At 57.0% G+C, this 15,776-nt stretch overlaps 1 protein-coding gene across 31 annotated transcripts in view; it reads left to right on the plus strand.

Annotated features, from left to right (window-relative positions):
* NCOR2 (nuclear receptor corepressor 2) overlaps nt 1-15,776 on the plus strand; it is a 212,469-nt gene that overhangs the window by 141,931 nt on the left and 54,762 nt on the right. For 25 of the 31 annotated variants that reach the window (XM_077875269.1, XM_077875268.1, XM_077875270.1 and 22 more), the window contains 3 exons: nt 1,054-1,214; nt 2,575-2,747; nt 4,856-4,918. In XM_077875269.1, the coding sequence (XP_077731395.1) occupies nt 1,054-1,214; nt 2,575-2,747; nt 4,856-4,918 (397 nt within the window). The remainder of the gene's footprint in view (nt 1-1,053; nt 1,215-2,574; nt 2,748-4,855; nt 4,919-15,776) is intronic. The other 6 variants (XM_077875272.1, XM_077875285.1, XM_077875287.1 and 3 more) reach the window with 1 other exon arrangement.

The following is a 15,776-nucleotide window of genomic DNA, read 5'->3' on the forward strand; positions in this document are numbered from 1 at the left end:
TGCACCAGAAGGTTTAGAGAGGGGGTCGCAGGCTGAGGCAGCCTGTGTGTTCCTGATGGGGAGGAAAGATACAGAGAGGGAGTGAAACCCCGCCTGCCCCCACTTTCTCCATCTGCTTGGGTTTCTTTCTTCTTGTTTGAGAATTGGTATGACCATACCCCTACCACACACTTGAAAGGCTTTTCAGTGGGTTTGTTTTCATTTCACTTGTATCATTGGCTTGGAAAGATGGTCTGGATTGGCAGTTGCCTGTAGAGAGGACTTTGGGTGGCTGAGGGGATCCGTGTGTGCTTTAAAAGAAATCGGGTAGGGCAGAAAGGAAGTTCTTCCCCAGGCAACCTCTGGGGAAGGAGGGAGCTGCCTTTACTTCCTCCCCTGTCCTGCCAGGTTCGGCAGCCCAGTGTGACGGGGCATATGAAATCATATGGGAGGGAGGAGGCTGGTTTGCTGTGAGCCCCTTTGATCTTCCCTTAAAGTAGAGACTCGCTTCCCCTTGACGTGAGGAGATGGAGCCACTGCTGCAAGAGTGACTCCTCGACATGGCAGCAAGCACCAGGATACTGCTCCACCTGCCCATTTTACAGATGTGGTGACAAGCAGGCCTGAGCTTCGTCAGGGATGTGTCCCCAGGTCCCCTGGTGCTTACGTGCTCTGGCCATGCTGTTGATAGCGTCAGTCCCCCTTTAACACTCTCACCAGACACCAGATCCTTGAGGGTTCTCTCATTTCGGCCTCTTGGCCCCTGGCTGAGGTTGAGGCGTGCTGAATAGAGCACAGAGAGGTCAAGACCCTCATCTAGGGTCACACAGCCACCCAGTGGAGGAGGTGTGAGTTGAGTTCAGGCTTCTGATCTCTGCTCGTCGCCCCGGGTTCCTGCCTCCCAGATCCCAGGGGCTGCAGGACCCCCAGCCATTGCAAAGGCCTCTCCCTGGCCTAGCAGTGGGGCCTGCTGCTGACTTGGTCTGTCTCCCCTCCTCTGCCAGCTCCCTCAGCTCAGGTGTGGAGACTCACTTACTCACTGTTCTTCCTCCCCCACCCTGCCCTGGGACCCAGCAGCAGCAACAGCAACAGCAGCAGCAGCAGCAGCAGCAGCAGCAGCAGCAGCAGATGCCCCGGAGCAGCCAGGAGGAGAAGGAGGAGAAGGAGAAGGACAAGGAGGCCGAGAAGGAGGAGGAGAAGCCCGATGTGGAGAACGACAAGGAGGAGCTGAACAAGTAAGGTGGCCCGGCCACACGGCTGCCCAGCTGGAGCCTAGCCTGCCTCCCATGAGGGAACAAGGTGGTCTGCACCCCGCTGGAGGCCAGGCCCCCCGGGGCCGACTCTGCAGAGGCGCTGGAGGACAGTGGTTTGGCATAGGCGGATTGCCTGCTGGCAAGGGAGGCTTCTTTGGCTCCGGCTGAACCTGACAGCCCCCCTTCCAGAAGCCTGCCTGGCCCCCTCCTCTCGCCTCCCGGCTGCCCTCTCCTCCTCAAACCCTCCAGAGACCTCAGAGACTGATAGCTCATTTGAGCTCTACTCCTGAGCTAATAAATCTAGGCGATGACTTTGGAGCTCTTTGCCTGCTCGTCTCCTCCCCTTCCTCCGCCAAGCCTCCCGAGATGCCAGGCGGGGGAAGGGGGATCAGAGGGGCTGGCTGGAGGATTAGGTATGCAGGCGGGCACTGCCCTCACCTTTTTAGAATTATCGCTGTCAGCATGAGTTCTTGCAGATCAAGGCATAGCCTCCTGTGCCTGCCAGGGGCGGGTGCCGAGCACAGCCAGCTGGAGATTCACGCCAGAGAGGGGGGCGGGCACGGCTGAGTGCCAGATACCTGGGATAGGCTCAGGAATGTGGCTTCAGAGAACATCTGGCTTCGTTACCCCCTGTCTCCCAGACGTCCAGGGAGGGCCTTCAGGAAGATGAATGGGAGGCGGCCCCACAGTAAACCCTTCTGAGTTGGCTTCCGAGAAAGCCCCAGCCGTGGATACGGATACGGAGATCTCATGCACCCCCACACACCTGGCTCAGCTGCAGAAGCCCAGCAGGAGACTTCCCTTTTGTGAATGCTGCAAGGCATGGTGGCCCTCAATAATACTGCAAGCAAAGCTGGTGCCATTTCTAGAGCCCCAGTGAGCATCTCTGCTTTGAGAAGTGTAGTGGACTTGTGGGTTGTACCTGCCTACCCCCACGCAGGTAATCCAGTAGTCTTGCAGGCAGATGGCAGAGTGCATCTCTGTTTTGGTGTGTAAGGTGGTCTTGTAGAGAGCCACTGGTCTGTGCACATCCATCCAGTTAACTACCAGCTCCCAGCCCTGGTTTGGAGAATATAAAGCTGTGGTAGCTGTTAGCTCACAGGTCCGTTTGGACAAACACAGCAATGCCGCAGAGAGCTGGTAGCCACAGCCTCTCTTCTGGTGAAGAAGGCTTGCAAATTGCTGCCCTCTAGCCCTTACCCTGAGCTTTCCTGGCTCCTAGCCTCTCAGTAGTACAAAACCCCTGGCAGCCAGCACACATCGAACTAAAGAAAAGCAGGCCTCTTGCAACTGTCACTTGCTGGTTCAGGTGAAGCCATCCCTATCTCCCTCTGGCTTTTAGGGAGAAGACGGATGACACCTCTGGGGAGGACAACGATGAGAAGGAAGCAGTGGCCTCCAAAGGCCGCAAAACTGCCAACAGCCAGGGAAGACGCAAAGGACGTATCACCCGCTCCATGGCCAATGAGGCCAACAGTGAGGAGGCCATCACCCCGCAACAGAGCGCTGAGCTGGGTGAGTTTCAGGCCAGGGAGGACGGGTGGGTTCCAAACCGCAGCTTTGGCTTCTGAACTCACTGCATGGGGCAGGACCTGGGGCAAGCTCCTGGACTTCCTTGTGTGTTGGGGTCCTCATCTACACTGCTTGCTGTATGTGGGGGAGAACCTATGATGGTGCGTCAGCCCTAGTTACCCCAGAACTGGGAGGGTTCACATAAAAATCCAGATTACTGGTTTGGGTTCTGTTTTTTAATCAGAAAATCTGGCCACTCTTGGCCCCCATTTCCACTGAATAGCCACCACTACTGTTTAGAAGGACCTGGGCACAGACTGTACCCCCCTGCCCTGCCCCAGCCCCATAGGCCCCTGAGTCTGCACTCACTTCTGTGGACCTCAGTTTCTCTGCTCCTCCAGGTACTCTGAACCTCACCACCCCCACCTCAACTTGTTGAGGGTGTGTGGGGAGAAATGGATTGAATAGCAGTTCTCAAGTTCAGCCACAGGGGGGCAGCCAACATGTGTCTCTCCTCTCCATACTATGTTGGCTGTTGGTGGGGGCTGGCCTTCCCACCTCTGTGGGAGCCCCCATCCAGGGCGCTGATGGCTCAGGTAGAGGCCCAGCCACCAGGATACCTTCCTAGGGTAGGAACTGATGGAGATGATGTTTTGTTCTCATGGATGCTCCCTACCCCACACACAGGGTCCGTGCCAGACACCTGTCCCTTCTTCCCATGGGAGATAATTTGTACCCATTTCATAGATGGGCTGTTTAAGGCTTAGAGAAAGGATGTTGCCTCCATAGTCATGGGGTTAGCTGGGATTCAAACTCAGCCCCATTGGCCACAGGTTTCATATGACTCCTGTAGGTTTTTGCTGGCTACCCCCTGGTGCCTAGAGGCCAATGGCCATTGCAGTTAGTGGTGGGCCAAACTCATAGGAAGCTCCTCTCAGGCCCCAGGCTGATGTTGGAGCTAGTCTTCCGGGTGGAAAGTACCACCCTGGTCCCTCCGATAGACTATTCCAACATGCCCACCCCAAGCTGAGACTTCATAGCTTCCCTCTGAGGATCCCGTTGCAAAAGAAGGGGAAAGTTGGTGAGCTCTCACAAAAATGTCATGCCGTGGCAGCAGGGAGTGGGGGAGGCTGCCCTGGCTGAGGGTGGGGTGCCCTTCTTGGCTTGAGCTGCTCTTTCTCATTCCCTCTTGCTGGGACTTCCTACACTGGTCAGCCAGCCTCTGTTGGCTGGCTCTGGGCCTGGTGCTGTTCCCGACACTGAGTCCATGTGGCTGGCCTCTCATGTCTGCCCCCTTCATGAGGTCTTTTTTTTTTCTTCTTCTTTTTTTAAGATTTTTATTTATTTATTCATGAGAGACAGAGAGAGAGAGAGGCAGAGACAGAGGCAGAGGGAGAAGCAGGCTCCCTGTGGGGACCCTGATGTGGGACTCAATCCCAGGACCCCAGGATCACGACCTGAGCCAAAGGTAGACATTCAACCACTGAGCTACCCTGGCACCCCTCCCTTCATGAAGTCTTAAGCAATTTATAGGGAGAGACCTGGGCTCATATCTGGGGGACCTTGGAGGAGAGACCCCAAAACTGCCACAGTAGAGGCCTGGCCAATTCTATGTGATGTCAAGGGCCGCCATGTCGCTTCTAAAGCTTCATCCTTACACAGGGGGACTTTGGGGAGAATATGGCAGTTGTCCTGTAAAGCGGCATTGTCAATGAGTGACCTTACAAGCCCCAGGGGACAATTGGCCATGTCTGGAACCATTTTTAACTGTCACAGTTGGAGTGAGGACTCCTGGCATCTAGTGGGTTAAAACAGGGATTAACAGCAGAGAATCACTGGTATCAGCAAGTCCATGCTCTGATGAGACCCCTGCCCACCCAAAGCTCATGTCCCTAGTCCCCCTGACCTTTATGCAGTCACCATGCTCTCAGGTGGGTTACCCCCTTCTCAACCAGGTGCATGCAGAGATAGCTCTCATAGTCCAGGGCCTGGGCCATCTCAGTTTCCTTTCCTGTAAAATGGGCTGATTATATCACCCCCACACTAGCGGGCTGTCTGTGAGCTGGACCACCCCTTGGGCTGCTGCCAATGCACCTTGTCTTCCTTTTCAGCTTCAATGGAAATGAATGAAAGTTCTCGCTGGACTGAAGAAGAAATGGAGACAGCCAAGAAAGGTGAGGGTTCTCTGAGGGCTCTGACCAGTTTCAATTGGCATCCAAGTGCTGGGGAGGATGTGGCACATTGGGCCTTGAACCAGATGCTATGGTGCCATCTGGAGGGGTATGCTCTGCTTTTGGGCTGTTCTCAGGTTGGTCTCTCTTCCTTGGCCAATAGCTGCTTTGTCAGACTCCACATTGTGTCCCCAGGGTGACATCGAGGCACAGCTCAGAAATGGTACAGCTCGTGCTGTGCCGGCGAGTCAGTGGATAGCTTCTGTGCCTTCCAGGGTCAGCACATTGTGGCCCTGTAGATATTGGTGGCAGCACACTTGGGCGTCTTGGAGAGGAGGTACAGAGAGCTTGGTGGCAGCCACCACGATGGGGTCACCGAGGCAGGGCTGGAGGCGGCTGGTGGCCATGTGCAGTAGCGCTGACCTCATGTCCCCCCTTAGAAGCCAGCCATGTGTTCCTTGAAGCCAGAACAGCAGGGTCCTTCACTTCCTGCTTCAGCGACCTATCTACCTCTGTTTCCCATCTGTGAATTGGGAGGGGCATCAGGGTTGGCCATGAGGAAGCAGAGATAACAAGCACTGAGGGTCCTGAGGGTGCGTCCCACATTGCCAGGACTGCGTCCATGTGGATTCCCCTTGTCTCTGGACTGATCCCTCCTTTGCTTGTGCCCAGCACTGACAGGAAGGTTGAGGATAGGTGGAGCCTGACCCTCTGTTTACCTGACTGCTCTATTTACTCTGATTGCAGCGCCCAGAGTGGCTCTTGTTTCCATCCCATTTCACAGAGGAGGAAGTGAGGAGTGAGGCCCAGGATGGCCCAGGTCCAGGAGCTGGTGCATGGAGGGGTGGGGAGCAAGCCTGGGCCTCCGGGTTATGACTCACAGAGGGAACAAATGACCTTTCTCGTGAGGGCCCTAGGTGCACAAGGGCAGTGGTGTGAGGACTAGCCTCTGAGCCAGGATGTACCTGGGCTGGCTGCCCTGCCCTGCCTCCACTGTCCACCCTAGGAAGGGGATGCTCAGTGGCTTGGGTGCTCTTCCCTGGGGCTTCAGCAGCTGACCAGGAGCAACCCCAGACCTGAGCAGGCCATATCCTCCCAGTTGCTGTCTGGGCGCTCCTCCCCCTGCCCTCCCGAGGCCCCAGCCCCCTCTTCTGAACTCCCTGCCTTCAGTTGAGGCAGACCCTCAGCAGCACTCAGGAGAGGAGCTGCCCTGCCTCTTCGCCTAGGCCAAGGCCCTGGAACGTGAGAGATTTCCAGCACATCAGAGCAGTACACCTGGTGCCTGGGTGTCGTCTTTACCTGCAGGGTGCCGGGGTGCTGGTTAGCCCCCTGGGTGGGGGGGGGGCACACTGTTGTTTTTCTCTGTCCACTTTGTGGTTTCCAGGATGGATCACACCATTGGGTGCAAAGGAGGCCTCACTGACATTGTGTGAGTTTTTTTCTCTGTCTTATGTAACTTTGGTAAATACGTATAACATAAGATTTACTGTTTTGACTATTTAAAAGTGTGTAGTTCAGTGGCATTAAGTATATTCACAGTGTTGTGCAACTGTCACCTCTGTCTAGTTCCAGAACGTTTTATCACCCCAGACGGAAACCCCGTACCCACAAGCAGTCACACCCAGCCCCCAAGGCCTGCCAGCCTCTGGCAGCCACTAATCTGCTTTCCGTCTCTGTGGATTTGCCTTCAGGACTTTCACATGAATGGAATCCTGCAGTACGTGCCCGTCTGTGTCTGGCTTCTCTCACTCAGCATTGTGTTTTCGAAGTTCATCAGTGTTGTAGCATGCAGGCTTCATTCCTTGTATGGCCAAGCTCTGTTCCACCGTGGGGATGGACTACATCCCCCTGATGTGTTCATTCATCCATTGGTCAACGGTCATGGTGGTTTCCACCTCTTGGCTATTATGAACAGAGCTGCCAGGAACATTTGTATAGGATTATTTATTAACCACACGTGAGATCCCTGTGTCTCAGCCATTGGCAGCGATGTTGGCCAGCACCCCCCCCCCCACCCCGCACACACACACACACACACACACACACACACACACACCCCAACCCATTGGGGCAGTGAGGGGCTCCATGTGCACACCCCAGGACTGCCAGCCTGTATTCCCACAGCCCCTCATCCCCCACAGAGTGTCTTCTGTTGTCTCGGCGGCTCCATCCCTGGCTCCCTTCTTGTTGCCTGGGAACCGAGAGTTGGCCAAGTTGGCTGCTGTCCTCTCCCTCTGGGAAGGGCAGATCTGGGGAATGGGAGGTCGGCAGGGATGACTCACTAGCTGAGACAGGAATGCGCCCCACTGTCTCAAGGTTGGGTCCTTACAGCGGCAGTGAGCTCATCCTGGGTCCTGCCTACAGAGACGGCAGTGCGAGAACCCCCTGGGGACTGTGCACGGCCAAGGCCCTGCTCAGTGACATTTGTAATAATTCGATGAGCACCAGCGTGCTCGACTGCCGTGAATTACAGCAATCTGGACAATTACTGCTCAGGGTGGCTGCTAATGGCTTTGTGTTCCAGGTGGCGGGAGGGGGCAGGGCGGGAGGCAGGTGCTAGTAGCCCCGGTGACTTTTCTCCACCATGGGCAGAGGTGGGGAGGTCAGGAATGCTCTGGAGCCCCCTATCCGGCCCCCAGAAAACCCAGGAAGGGACTAAAAAAGCAGCTATGCTTCAGGCAGATGGCATGCACTCATCCTGCTGGCCATCCCTCCCATCGACCCAGTGCTTCACCCTTTGTGGGGGGTACCCAGAGATGAGCCAGACTGAAGTACCCCAGGAGACATCTAGCAGCCTGGCCTTGAAGGTTGAGCAGCAGAGAGAAACCAAGCCTTTTAGCTCCATGACCTCAGGCTAGTCCATCAACCTCTCTGTGTCTCTTTCTTCATCAGTACTGTAAGAATTAGAGTATCACCCACCATGGGAGTTTCCTGGAGCTTCCCCTAACCACATACAAACAGAGGGGCTTAGAAACGGCAGCAGGGTGCTCTCTCCCAGCTCTGGAGGTGGGAGGACTGAAGTCAAGGTGTGGGCAGAGCGGTGTTCCCACTGGGGGCTCTGGGTGGGCACCCACCTGGCTACTCTAGCCTCCAGGGATGTGGTCCCTGGCGTTCGATGGCTCGTGGGTACACGGCCCCCTCCTCTGCCTCTGTCTTCATGTGGCTGTCTTCCCTCTGTGTGTCTGTGTCCAAATCCCCCTCTCCTTACAACGACCCACCTTAACCCGGGTGTTCTCATCTCAATTTGCTCATATCCGTAAACAGTCTTTTTCTCAATAAGGTTACTTTTATAGGTGGCAGATGAACATGAAATTTGGAGGGAACACAGTTCAATCTGGTAAAGCCGCCATTGGGGTTCTGTGGAAAAAACAAAACAGCAACAGAAGAGCTTAGGTCAGTCATGTGTCAGGCATATTGAGGTCCCCATCACCATTTATAACACTAACCAGTTCCTCAGCCATGTGACCCTGGCCTGGCCTTTCCCTGTCTTGGCCTTGTTTCACCCTCCTCTGGCATGTGACCAGGATGCCATCCCACAGGGGCATCATAAAAGGGGGGAGGCGTGAACCATAAACGTACAGCATACAGTAGGCGCTCAGAAGTGGTAGGCCCCACAGTTCAATACCAAAACTCTGGAGCCTTTCTTGCTGTGTCCAAGTCATGGCTCTGCCCCTAAAGGGGTATGTGACCCCAAGCAAGTGTCTGCCCTTTCAGGGCTTTGGCTCCTTATGTGCATGTGGGGGAAGTGGGCTGAAGGTAAGTGACGTGCTGAGCTCATGTAACCTGATGCTTGGAGGAGTTTCAATGAGGCCAGAGATGGTCCCCTCCGAGGCAGAGGCCCGGGACTGGCACCCAGAGCACAGATAATCAGTAACCCTACTGGGTGTTCCTCAGGTCGCATCATCCCTACCAACCTCATGAGGCAGATGCTCCATTATTAGTTCCTTTATTCAGATTTGGAAACCAAGGCTTAGAGAGGTTAAATGAGCTGTGCTGGGTCACACAGCTGTCAGTTGGTGGATTCGAACTCAGGTACTCTAGTTACAGAGTGGGAATGGGGCTGGTGTGAGGTTTGAATGAGTTAGCCTTGGCTACTATCAGATAATGAGGGGCACCTAGGTGGCTCAAGTTGGTTAAGTGTCCAACTCTTGATTTCTGCTTAGCTCATGATCTCAGGGTCATGGGATCGAGTCCCATGTTGAGCTCCCTGCTCAGCAGGGAGTCTGCTTGAGTTTCTCTCTCTCCCTCCCCCTCCCCTGCTCACGTGTACGTGCTTATACTCTTCCTCTCTTTAAATACATAAATAAAATCTTTAAAAATTTCAAATAATGAGGAAGAGAAGAGCATCCCAGCAGCAAGACCAGCACATGCAAAGGCCTTGTGGCAGGGGTACTGTGGTCAAGTAAGAAGATGTAGAAACGGGGAGTGAGGGCGAGAGAGTCAAGAGATGGAAAGACTTTTGGGGTCCTGGCCTTACCAGCTGTAGGATGGAGTTTGGCTCTGACTCTAAGAGCATGGGGAGGGCCAGAACCTGGGGAGAGGGTGAAGCAGGGGACGGACATAGCAGCTGCAGGGTTCTGGGTGGGCAGATGGGCACCTCATTTTCTTGTGTGCAGGGAGTCAGGCAGGGCTGCCTGCCCTAGGGCTCATACCAAGTAGGCACTGAGCATGTACAGGAAGCAGCCTCCCCAGGAACCAGGCAGCTCCAGGGAGCTGGCCGCCCGCCCTCAGGCTCAGCGCCATGCTGGGCAGGAGGGGCAGGCCAGGCGCTGGGCTGGGATGTGAGGCTCTCGTTCCCCTGGGAAAGGTCAGCCTGGCCTGGCTCAGAGTCTTGACCCAGCTGTGCGGGAGGCCCGGGGCTCTGCTGGCAGCTCCTCTTGGTCCCCAGCATCTCTTCTCTGGTGGGCAGAACGCCAGCTGTGGAGGGGGTGGGGAAGCCCCTGGTCACACCATTCCAGACCAGGAATAGGTACGGGCCCAGCTCCAAGCTGCCAGCCCTGCCCTCCCCTGGCCTCTAGCGGCCTGCCTGGTAAGGGGAGAGATGCCAGATTGACCTGGCTCAGTGTGGAAGCTGCTTCAGGGCTGGCTTCAGGGAGCCCCAGGCAAGCCCCTCCAGGCTGGGTGGAGCTGAGACAGGCCCCAGAACTCTCTCTCTCTCAGTAACTCTAGGCCTGCAGGACTTGCTGGCCACAACCACCTACCCGGCCCACGCGCTCCCCCGCCCCCCTTTCATGGAGAGTAAAGGAGAAACCACTAATCACTTTGCACCTTCAAAGTGCTTGTTGTGCACACTGGTTGGTTTAATTAGTTTTTACGGATGAAGAGTCTAAGGTTCAGTAAGGGGAGGTGTGAGCCCCCAGCCACAGAGCTCAGAAAAGCAGGCCCTCCTCACATACGTGTCCGTCATCACAGTCTCCTCCTGCCCCTACTGCAGGGACCAGACAGGGAGCAGCCTGTGCGCTCCACCTGGACTACGGCACATACGCCTGCTGAGGCTCGTGATGGGCAGAGCGGTGCAGTGGGCTAGGTTCCCCTGTGCTGGGCCACCTCTGATGCCGGGACCAGTGAGGGCCCATATGGGGACAGGGCTACCCCTCAGCGTGGGTGTCCGAGGGAGGCTGACGCAGAGGGGGGGCTGCATTAGGGTCGTTAGAAGGGATGGTGAGGCACCCCAGGGCTGACACTGGTGAGGAGCCGCTGCCACCCTTGGACTGCTCTGGAGGATCCCATCTTGGACACGTTGCGTCCCAACCCGGATACTTCTGGCATGTGATGGTTTCTGCATGACCTCAGGGTAGAGGAGATGACCAGGCTCAGGGGCGGGCTCCAAACCCCTCTGCTGCTCCTTGTCAGCCCCCTTGAAAATACGGTCAGGCATCTACCGTCCCGCTTCACTCCCAGGAGGAAAATCCGCACGTCCACACTCAAGCTGGTAACTTACTCCTCAGGGAGAGAGACACATGGCAGTTTACACAGTAACGATGATACTTGTTTGCACGTAGTAAGTGTTCCCTAGTTTGAGCACTTTGCGTGAATTACCGTACCAGGCCAGCGCTCCAAATATGTGGCCGTCCATGACTTCTGCTTTGCAGATGAGAAAATCGAGGCCCAGAGGGCTGAGTGGATGAGCCGGCATGCATGCAACAAATGATGCAGAGCTGCTCGGCCCCAGGAGCGTGCTCTCTGCTGTGCCCTGTTGAAAGACTTGATGCTGAACATGTAACGTGGCATTTTCCCGGAGTGGTAGGCAAGGCCACATTAGGTCACCCACAGGTGACTTCTTTTCATCGTGTCTGCTGCATTGTGTGTTGGAAGAAGAGGTTGCTATTAGACATCCTGTCGATGATGTGTGTGGCTACAATTGCTGAAACTGGGGCGTATTTTTAAGAGCATAGATGGAAAGAAAAAGGCAGGTAAGTCAAAGTTCAGGCACGAAGTTGTCTCGCCAGGATCCTGACGGGATTTCAAGACTAGCCAGAGTTTTGGAAGCTCTGACACAGAGCCGGTGCCCAATAGAGTTGCCAGTTGAATGGCTGCTTCCGTGTCTAACCCACCCAGGGCTTGGGGTTTCTGAAAGAAGGAAGTGCCAGGATGTAGCACTGAGCCTGCTGGGTTTTTTTCCCCTCTCCTTCGACAGTGCTTTGGGCAGAAAATTTTGTTTTGCAAACTGGAGTTTCTTTTGGAAAATGGGAGCTGGCAGGAGGGGTAGGGATGTGTCCCTCTTGCAGACCACCTGTGCTCTTCATGGAGGGAACAGAAAGCCTCAGGGTAGGAAGGGGCTGGCTGGGGTGGGGGAGCTAGTGTATTTCCTGGAAGGGGGTGCTGGTTTCCAGAGAGAGCAGCTGTGGGATCCCTGGGACCCCGATGGATGGTAGTGTGCCCATGGGTGCTGCCAGGGCCCTCCCTGCCCTGTGTGTCTGAACTCACCAGTGGTGGGCTGGGGCTTGGCTGTTGGAGCGGGTTCACAAACCCTCGGGAGAGCTGCCTGTGGCAGGGACCTTGAGAAGGATGGGGCAGGGACAGAAGCCTGAGTCACTGCTCCCATAAGGACAGTTTGTCACAGGCCCCTGCGCAGTGCATGGGAAGCTTCCCTCGACGGTGTCCAGAGCAGTCGGTGGCCACACTGAGCCCCCAGGACACAGCGTTGAGGTGCCCCTCCTGCTGCCACCCCTGCAGCTACCCACTGCTCCTTTGTCTCATTTGGAGCTCCAAGTATGTGACTCAGACCTCCTGGCTTGACTTCCTGTCTTGGTCAATTTCACTTCCTAGTTCCTGCCTCCTGACTCTTCAGAATGAAACTCTTTTCCTTAGAAATTAGAAGTGAGGTTGGGGAATCCAGACCGCAGGGGACATTGGGAGAATCTGCCATCTGGGCACAGGCACAGACAGAATTGCTTATGGGCATGCCCCTAGCTGTGAGAGGTGGGCATTGTCTCCAGCCTCATCTGGTGAGGGTCCAGGGGACCCTGTTGGGATAAACAGTCAGCCCCCTCCTCTCAGGAGCTCCTTCTCAGGAGCCTCAGAGAGATGGCCCCCAGACCCAGACCCTTGGGGAGTCTGGAACTTTGTTCATTTGCCAAGTGCCTTCTGCATGCCTAGCAGTGTGGGTGCAGAGTCATGACAGTCAGTGAGCAGTGGAGCAAAGGAGCTAATTTCTGGGAGCGATAGTTCCCTGGAGGTAATAAAGCCTCATGATGGCAGTGTGTCTAGGGGGATGGCTTCAGAGAAGCTGGTCAGGGAAGGCTTCTCTGAGGAGGTATCACTTGAGCTGAAGGAGGACAGAGTCAGGTTTGTGAAAAAGGCATGCAGGTAGAGAGAATAGCTGGTGCAGATGTCCTGGGTCACACTCAAGGGCTGGGCATATAAAAGGTCCCATAAAAACCATAAAAGGTGGCTGGAGTGGGTGAGGAAGGGGAGAAGTAGGAAGCAGGCTGGCCACGGGGGTGGGGCTGCTTCTGCAGGGCCTCATGTACCACACAGGAGCCTTTGGATTTTATTCAGAGAGGCATGGGTTGTCGTTGGAAGATTTTAAGTAGAGGAGAGACACTGTGGGATTGGCGTTCATAAAAGTTCACTTGGACTTCTCTGCAGGGTATGGACTGCGGAACTAAGCAGAAAGTTCTAGATCTTTGTCATGGTTGGGATCCCAGGATGAGGGCTGGGTGCAGAGGTGCGTCAGGGATGTCTGTCGTTCCTTGGGTTCCTATGGGCAGGGCATAAAAGCTGAGGGCTAAAGGGACAAGCAGGTCAGTGACCCTGGAGTTGGAGAAATCGGTCATGACCTGAATCCGGCTCCAAAGTTCAACCCCGTTAACTTTCAAACTCCCAGGAGCTGCTTATGACCTTTCTAGCAGGTGTTTATATGGGGCCAGGCTGCTCAGGTTGTCAGGGGTGCCTCACAGAGAGTGGAAAGAGGCGGCCTTGGTCCAGAGACCCTCAGGCAGCAGAGAACCATCTGGGATCTTGAAGCCCTTCCCCCAGCCCTCAGTGGTTGGAGGTCTCATTTGCACTCCAAAAGAGGCTCCTCAAATCCTGAGCTTCTTCCTGGAATGTGAAGCCAGGCCTGCCCACCCACAGACCAGCGGGTGCTAGAAGGAGACCGCATGGCCCCCGTCCTGCGGTCCCAGACGTCCAGAGTGTCCCACGGAGAGCCTGGCCAGCCGTGGCAGCATCGGGCCGGGTTGGGGGCAGACTGCGGGTGGAACTGGCGCAGGGGAATGACAGCGGAAGAAGCTGTTTGCTCCCCGTCTGCTGGGGTGGAGAAGCTCTGTTTTTCTGAACCCTCATCTGTTCTTACCACTGCTGCTGACGCCGCCACCGCCACGGATGGGGAGAGAGGGAGGAGGAAGCCAGTGCCAAGTTGGCCCGCCCCTTCTGAACCTGGGCTTCTGCCACGCTCCCCCGCCCGCCCGCTCCCGCGAGCCTCCGTCTGGAGGTCACATTCAGCCCTGACGACGCGTCTCTCGCTGGGTCAGGCAGCGGGGAGATCCAGCCCAGGCGCGCGGCGAGCCGGCTCAGGACACCGCTGCCCCGTCAGCCTTGGCTCTCTGGGTTCCGCCCAGCAGGGTGTCCGGGGACTGGGGACTCCCAGCCGGCACCCCTTGCTGAGCGCCTGTTCAGGGCGCACTTGTGCCTGGAGGAGCCTTGGACGCCGTGCACCCTGGTGACGCCTGGCACGGGGCACGAGCACACAACTGACAAGTTCCGCCGCCCGCCCCCATCGGCGAAGGGCACCTCGCACGCCCGCAGCTGCGGGGGAGTGGGGAGGACGATGTCAGGACTGGCAGCGCCGGGGAGCGGGTGGTAGGAGCCCTGGGCCACCAGCACCAGGGGCGGGCGGTGCGGAGCTGCTTCCCCGCCCTTCTCTGAGCCAGCCTCCGCCCGCCTGCCCGCCCTCCTTCCCCCCTCCCCCTCCCTCCCTCCCTCCCTCCCTCCCTCCCGCCGCCACTGCCGCTGCTGCCGCCGTTGGACAGAAGGATGTGAGGCAGAGCTGAGCCGGAGCAGACGCCAGCCACAGCCTGCTCCAGCCACAAGCCTCGCAGAGCCGGCATCGGCATCGGGGCCGCCCAGCCTCCCGCCTCCCAGCCCACTGCTCCCAGCTCCACTCCCTGGAGCATCCTCCAAGCCGTATGTTTCCGGAAAACTTGGCCGAGGGGGAGACGCAGATGAGAGGATGTGAGTGAGGCCCCAGGAGGGGCTTGGGGTTGCTTTGGGAGCTGGTGACAGGGACCTGGCTGTGGCCACCAGGCCCGGGACTTGGGAGTTCTGCACCCGTGGGACCCCATCCCCATCCTTTGCCTGGGGCCCCCTTCCCCCTGCCTCTTTGGCTGTCAGGCAGGGGCTTTTAGGGTGGGAGGGCAGGACCTCCATTTGCTTGGGGCAAGCCCTGGGGGTCTTGGTTGGTGCATGCTCAAAGGTGCACTCTCGCTTTTCAGGTGGATGGGCGTTGGGGGGCTTTCAGCCAGGTCTAGTGTGGGTGGTCTGCAAGGCTCAGTGAGGCTGTGCCCAGCATCCTCAGCCTGGGAGCAGGAACCAGAGGGGGTCCCAGGCAGTTGTTTGAGGGCACTCACCCCAGCCTCTCACAAAGCTGCTAGGGAACCAAGACCCAAGCGGGTGGCTGGGACGGAGTGGGTGGCTGACTCTACACAGCTCTTTCCAGGCCAGGGCTTCTGGACAGCCTCGAACAGTACTCCCTTTTGAGCCACCACTCGCTCTAGGGAAGGGCTGGGTGACCCTGTCACCCTCACCTCCTGCTGTCGCTGCTGCCACAAGTGGAGTTAATTAGGACCCTAAATCCCCGGCCAGCCTCCAAACCACCTCCTTATTGATGTGTTGAGTTTGGAAATGCCAACCTCTCTGGGGTCCGGCTAACCCCTGCACCACCCCCCCCTTCCGCCGCTCCAGCAGGCCCAGATGGGAGACCCGCCCTCTCCCGCCCAGGGTTCTGGCCCGACGTGTTTGCCTGGGCTCTCTTGGCCCCGACTGGGGAAATATAAATAAACTTGCGTCCCGTCGTCCTCCGCCAGGTTCTGTGGAAGTGGCAGCTGCTGCTGGCGCAGGCTGAGGGAAAGGTCAGGGGGCTGGGTGACACTTGATCCCATGCCCCAGCCCTCCCTCCAAGCCTGTCCTTGAGGAACCCTGAGGAGCCCGCTGTGAAGCCACGTGGCCCATAGCCTCCGCAGGGGAGCAGGTGGCCTGTCGGGCTGGCACCACCTCACCACACAGTGTCCAGAGGCAGGAGAGCAGAAAACCTGGGTCCTCATTCCCCCTTTGCCCTTGGCTTGTCCCCAGAAGCTCAAGAGTGGCTCTGGCTCCTTCTCCCATCTGGGGATGGGGACAGTCACGGCCTCGGCAGCAGGGG

The sequence above is a fragment of the Canis aureus genome, chromosome 27, assembly GCF_053574225.1.
Source record: "Canis aureus isolate CA01 chromosome 27, VMU_Caureus_v.1.0, whole genome shotgun sequence".
Taxonomy (NCBI): Eukaryota; Metazoa; Chordata; class Mammalia; order Carnivora; family Canidae; genus Canis; species Canis aureus.